Source organism: Buceros rhinoceros, unplaced genomic scaffold (assembly GCF_000710305.1).
Source record: "Buceros rhinoceros silvestris isolate BGI_N320 unplaced genomic scaffold, ASM71030v1 scaffold3927, whole genome shotgun sequence".
Classification (NCBI taxonomy): Eukaryota; Metazoa; Chordata; class Aves; order Bucerotiformes; family Bucerotidae; genus Buceros; species Buceros rhinoceros.
Genome location: NW_010420278.1, coordinates 71,138 through 77,232, shown reverse-complemented (window position 1 = coordinate 77,232; position 6,095 = coordinate 71,138). Strand labels below are relative to the sequence as shown.

General features: G+C 42.0%; 1 protein-coding gene across 1 annotated transcript in view; it reads left to right on the top strand.

Moving 5' to 3' along the window:
• The window catches only part of GAS6 (growth arrest-specific 6), a gene marked incomplete at its 5' end in the record, with an annotated part of 40,578 nt that extends 34,781 nt beyond the window's left edge, over nucleotides 1–5,797 (top strand). Inside the window, 3 exons of the mRNA XM_010139242.1 lie at nucleotides 504–676; nucleotides 1,435–1,663; nucleotides 5,215–5,797. Of these exons, the coding sequence (XP_010137544.1) occupies nucleotides 504–676; nucleotides 1,435–1,663; nucleotides 5,215–5,366 (554 nt within the window). The remainder of the gene's footprint in view (nucleotides 1–503; nucleotides 677–1,434; nucleotides 1,664–5,214) is intronic.
• Nucleotides 5,798–6,095: the final 298 nt, after the last annotated feature.

Below are 6,095 nucleotides of genomic sequence, written 5' to 3'. Positions count from 1 at the left end.
AGCAGGTGAGATAAAACAACCCACACTTCTGAGAGGCCGGTGATCAGAAGGTGATTAGGTAGGTGATGAGCACAGTATCCTTATATCCTTTTTCAGTTTAACACAGGCTTTCACAGAAATGCTTCCTATCTATCAGATTTTCAGTCATCTTTGGACAGTCAAGAATGATTCAAAAGTGGGGTGCCCTATCTTGCAGCAGTACTTCGAATGTGCTGGATTGACAGCCATGGGAATTTGCATCTCTCGTGATAAAAAAGCTTAACCTTATCCTTCGACTTTCCAAAAGGCAGCAGAATGCAGAAGTAACAAGAGGAAAGTGGTGCCATTTTCTTCTCTAATTTTACATTCCAGGTGCTCTGGACTTTTTTTTTTTGAGTCAAAGAGATGTGGCAGTCCCTCCTTATGCTCATCCTTATCCTTTTCTCCAGGGAGACATTGCACAGCCTACCCAATTGACGTGTTTGTCCTATGTTTGTCATGCTACCCATTTATTTTTTCTACAGCACAACCTTCTTCCAAAAATGAAACCAGGACAAGTTGGGAAATAGAAGTAAATGCAGTAATTCAGCCAGCAACGGATACTGGTGTGCTGTTGGCTCTAGTTACGGAGGAAGCATCTGTCCCCTTATCCCTGTCTCTGATTGACTATCACTCCACAAAGAAACTGAAACAACAGGTACATACTTCTAGAGAAGGTTCCTTGCTATTTCCTGAGGACTGAAAGTCATTTTCAAAAAACAGGTTTGCTGCCTGCTTGCTTATTTGCCCCCACCAGTTCAGAATGTGGTCTGAGACTAAGGTACTTCACTCACAGTGAAGTTCTGCCTTTTATGGGTGACGTGTCAGACACTAGTAGGGAGCTCTTTCCAAATGTGGTCTAGTTAAAAGATGGAACTTGTCTCTTAAATGCAGGCAAATTTTACTGGTTTTCTGGCACAGAAGCTACTTAACGCCATAAGCAAAGAATTTCTGTTCTCTGGAGCTCATCAGTAACAGTCCCAAAGTAGTCAAGAGACAGGCTTTAGGTGTGACTCCATGTGCTCTGAAAGGCTTATTATGATGGAGTGTTGAAGCTACTGGTTTAATGGTATGCATAATAAAGGGCTAAATTACATGAGTGTAAATCAGGAATGTCTTCACCAAAACACGTGAGCCAACTTTCATTTGTAGTACAGCAGCTTTAGTCCATTTGCTTCCAGTGCATTATAACAACTTCTGTAAGGCCCACTAAGAAACCTCTCTGAGAAGGCAGCGGTTGTGACTAACAGGTAGTCCCTCAGAACACAACCAGCAATAGTAATAAGGCTAATACTCTGGTGGCTCTGCAAGATCTTTGTAAACAAAGTCGAAGTGGAGTCATCCTGGACTTGGTTAAGCATAGCTAGGTATACTTCTGCTCACTGCCTCTTTTTCCTTCTTTTCCCTGCTGTCCAGTTTATCATCGTGGCCTTGGAGAACACAGTTGTGTCCAGACTGGCAATAAATCTCTGCGATAAGAAGGAACACTCTGTGGACATCCTCCTCAAGAAAGATCACTTATCCTTGAGGGTAGATGGGATAGCGGGAGAGAGCGAACTAAGCATCTCTGAGTTAGAGGACAGCCTGTCCATCTTGGAGAGCTCTTTGCAGTCAGTGGTGAAGACATACGTGGGAGGATTGCCAGGTGAGTGTTGTAGCGTCAACTACAGACTCCCAACGCACCTTGCTGAGCTCGCAGGCAGGCAAACTGTCTCCATTCATTCAAGCTGGGAGCCTTCTCCTCTGTTTCTGCTTGAGAAGACTTTATCTGCCATGCTTGCACATCTTAACAGATGTGAGGGTGCGCTTGATGATGATTTTTTTTTTTTTTTGAATTACTGTGTTCTTTCTTGGATTTCTGCTTGAGAAGACTTTATCTGCCATGCTTGCACATCTTAACAGATGTGAGGGTGCGCTTGATGATGATTTTTTTTTTTTTTTGAATGACTGTGTCTTTCTGAGGACTGCTGGAGGCAAAAATAGAAAGAGGCGATTTTGCCTGGGCAGCAATAGAAATGATTTATCTGAAGGATAGCTGTAAGCAGGGTCATTATCCTAAACCTAGGAAAATCCATCGGAGCTGGACCACAGGCTTATGCAGAGCTTCATTAACGTAAGGAACATGTGTGGGCCTTCCTTGAAGGGTTAGTACCAGGAGCTCAACCCTCGTGTTGTTTTGACTGAAGCTTGAGAAGCCCAGTGTGGTGATCCTCCCCAGCTGATGTTCTCTTTGAACTGATCGCTGCACTGGACAACTAACAGATCTCCTCCCAGCAGAGGGTACATAGGGCACAACCAAGGGGCTACCAGCATTTATAGTTTCGCTGGCATTTCAGCAACAGCAGGGCTTCTTGTGGGAGGTCAGGTCCTCAGTTCTGAACCTGGAAGATCAAACTTTCATCAGAATCATGAATTTTGGCCAAGTTGGGGGTTGGTTTCTTGTTCTGACCGAACTGGTTATCAGTCCCTACTGCTAAGGAATGCAGTTAAGGAAACACTGCTGTCTCTGACGTGCAGCAATATTTTGTTGCCAGCTGCTAAGCAAAATCTTGCCCTTACTTGCCCGAGCAAGGGAGAGGCAGCAGTGTTGGCCTCTTGGTAGGCACTGAAGCAGTCAGGCTGTAATGCAGTGGCTGAGGTGCCATGTGTGCTGGGACACATGGCCTGACTGTTCCCACCATGAACAAGAGTTTACAGAGTATTTATGCTGATGATGCAAATGGCTCCTAGTCATACCTAAAGGCAGAAGCTACACATTCTGGGACATTCACACACTGGCAGGAATAAGGCTAAATCCCGAAATGTGGCATTTTTCAGGGTCAGATTGAATTGTCCAAGCTGACCATTGCACAAACAGGAGAGGTCACCTGCTTGCTTTCAAGTAGCTCTCAAAAGCGCAGAAGAGACCTTCACAGCTCAGAAAACAATCTCTTCTGTCACTGTTCTGAGTTCTCTGTGGTTCTCATAGACTACCACAATGGGTGAAGCACCAGTTTTTAGTTAGCCAGAACTAAAGTGCGAGATACTCTAGCTATGGCTGTTTAAACCCAGCTGGCTTCTGTAGGTTTAGCTGCCTTTCCCCTTTGATTTATTCTGCTCAGCAATGGGAATTTCTGCCTGCGGTCTGCTTTTGCCATTGAGAGTAACCCAGCACTTGCACTGAGAAACCTTGTCATTTGCTAAACGAATAAACATTTCAGCACTTCAGTTGGATTCATCACTCCGGGTTAAATAACTATACCAAATGGTTGGATCTAAGCGAGTTTGGCTCATTTAAATTCTGGAAACATTACGTCGGTTTTGTTTTTTCCCTGCTTCCATACCCTGTGGAAAAAACAAAGTATAGGGGGCACACCTAATGTCTTTATTCCATATGCCACAAAATAAAGACAGAATTCTGGGGAAAAATATGTAGTCTGTCCTATCTTAAGTACAGCTAATATTGCAGATGTGGAAGAAGTATTATTTAGAGTTTCAAGAGATAAGAGGGAACCTGTAAGACATTTACTAGCTTTTCTATGGTGTTTTCAGTTCTGGCAAATCCTAAATTATGTAATTTATATGATGCTTAGGTGTTTTTCCAGGCAATGTGTAGAATACCACCAGGTGAAGGAGCCTTTAAACAAGGCTTCTGAGTCTTTACAGAACCACATTTCAGACGGATCCATTTCTAGTCATAACAGAAAATTGAATATTTGATCTGATTTGCAATTACAACACAAATATTTTTTTAAATTATTTTTGGTAGTATCTTACAAATCCATCTGAGAATCCACACCATCTTTCAGTCAGCCGTGTGGCACATGTAACAGCAATCCACACAAGTCCTTAAATGAGTGTTCAAGCCCTTAAGCCAACACTTCAGGTTCTTCTGAGTCAAAATGTAGTTTACATTCATGTGAGGTACTACAACACAGATGCCCCCTTCCTTTAAGCAGACTTCACAGATGAAACTCATAGGAATAGGAACAGGAAATAGCTAATATTATTAGATCAAGCAGCTCCCAAGCAATGGTACTTTTCAGACAGGAAGGTGAAAAATTTTTAGTATCCCTTTGTAACTTACAGATCCCACACAAATATTCTTTCTCTCACTCTGTCCCAGAGTCTGTCTGAGCTGTGTTTGATCACATCAGCTTCAGATTTCACTCTGCATGTCTCCAGGCAGAACCCTTTAAATTGCATGTAATCTCAAGTCAATAGGACAACCTATTGTTCAAGTTGTCCTTGCTTCAGTGTGAAGATAAGGGGGTTACTTAGCTACCTGCATCACTATGAAGTTAAATAATCTTTGAGACGTCCATTGCTTTCCATTGCACAAACAGCTTGACTGGGTCAGCTTTGGGTTGTAAATAAACTAATAACCTTTGGGGAAGAGTAGAGGACACTGTTGGCATAAATTTTCATGTTACAATGTGGAGTTTTTTTGTTTATTTAAGGTCAGTGTGTACATGATGGTACAGAAGTTGGTAATAAGATTGACTAATTTCCTCTAGTCTGTTGGATTCTACTTAGTATCTTCTTCCTTGCTATTTGTTTTCTGCCTCTGGTAAACTGATTGAAAGTGTGTCACCAGCAGATCTCCATAGAAAAAATTAGTCTCCTTAGTCTTACCAACTCAAATGATGTATTCCAGCACCTTTCTGATGAATGCCAGCAACCTCCTTGTGCCTGGTATGTAACATAATCACGGTAAAGATGAGTCAGTCAAGTGGTAGAGGTGGCATATATGAGGAGCCTTCCTGTCATTAAGATCTTCCTATAATCTTTTGGCAGATATTTTGAAGGGGGAGAGAATTAGAGAACACCTCCACTAGTGACAGTAGTCATCAGACAGTAGAGGATCCAGAGATGGAGGTGGGGGAAACATCAAGATACAGAGCAACATGAACACAGTGTGCAACTGGAATGAAAGCTTGTTGCTGTGCAGAACATAATTTCATCGGGACTGGAGGCCTTGTAGAGACATGCAACAGCTGCAGACGGGTTCAACCTAGGAGAAGGCTTTTGTGCATGAGAGCAGATGGTGTTTTCCCCATGTCTGGGACTGTGCTCTCGCCTTCTCTTGAGAGGGGCAGGGAGAAGGTAGAAATCCCAGAGTAGAGAAAAGGAGAGCTTGAATTCATTGAAATAATAGTCATCGGAGCATACGTAGGGCAAGTATTTATTAAAATGTTTGCCTCCCCTTTCACACAGATGTTCCTGTCACTTCCACTCCAGTCACCGCATCCTACCACGGCTGCATGACCATCAAGCTGAGCAACAAGGCACTGGACTTAGACGAAGCTCTCTACAAGCACAGTGACATCACCTCACATTCCTGTCCTCCAGTTGAGGCGGGTCAGTAGGTACCACTGCAATGCGAAAGTTTTATACTCAGAAACTTTCAATGCTTTTCTTTTTTTTTAAAGATATAAATTATTCAGACCTACCGCACTGCGTGTATAGTTTCTCTTAAACACTGAAGTTATGTAGGAGCTACTGATCCTTGTGTCAGATTGATTATTGAAATACTCCTTTGCTTTGAGGTTTAAAGGTTGTAATATATTTGTAAATAGTTCAAAAGACTAATATTAAATAAGCCAAAAGTAGAGAATATACCGAAAGGGAATGTTACCTTTAGACTCTAAGAGACAGTTTTATCTGTAATGTGGAAAACCTGGTAATATATGAGTGTGGACTGGAAGAAAAATAATAATTCTGTATTATTTTTTATTACCAAACACTGCTTTCTGATTTGCAAAATATGAGAGAATAAAATATTTACATACAAGTTTTTAATTTACCTGTACTGAGATTATTCTGTTACTTGGAGATAATGACTCAGGCTATCCCTGTTGTGGAGATTATACCAGTGGGATTTTTTTTGTTTGTTGGTCTGGTTTCTTCTGTGGGGGTGGGAGGTCTTATGGGCTTATGTCAGTATTATACAGCTTCTGGGCTGGAGAAAAAAATGGTTGCTGCTATTCGTATTGCTAGAGTTTCTTTTTCTGGGACCACAGATAGAAGTCTCAGTTGTGACCTTTAGAAAAACTCTTGATCAACAGGAAACAAGAAACAAAGTTGGGTCAGCAGGA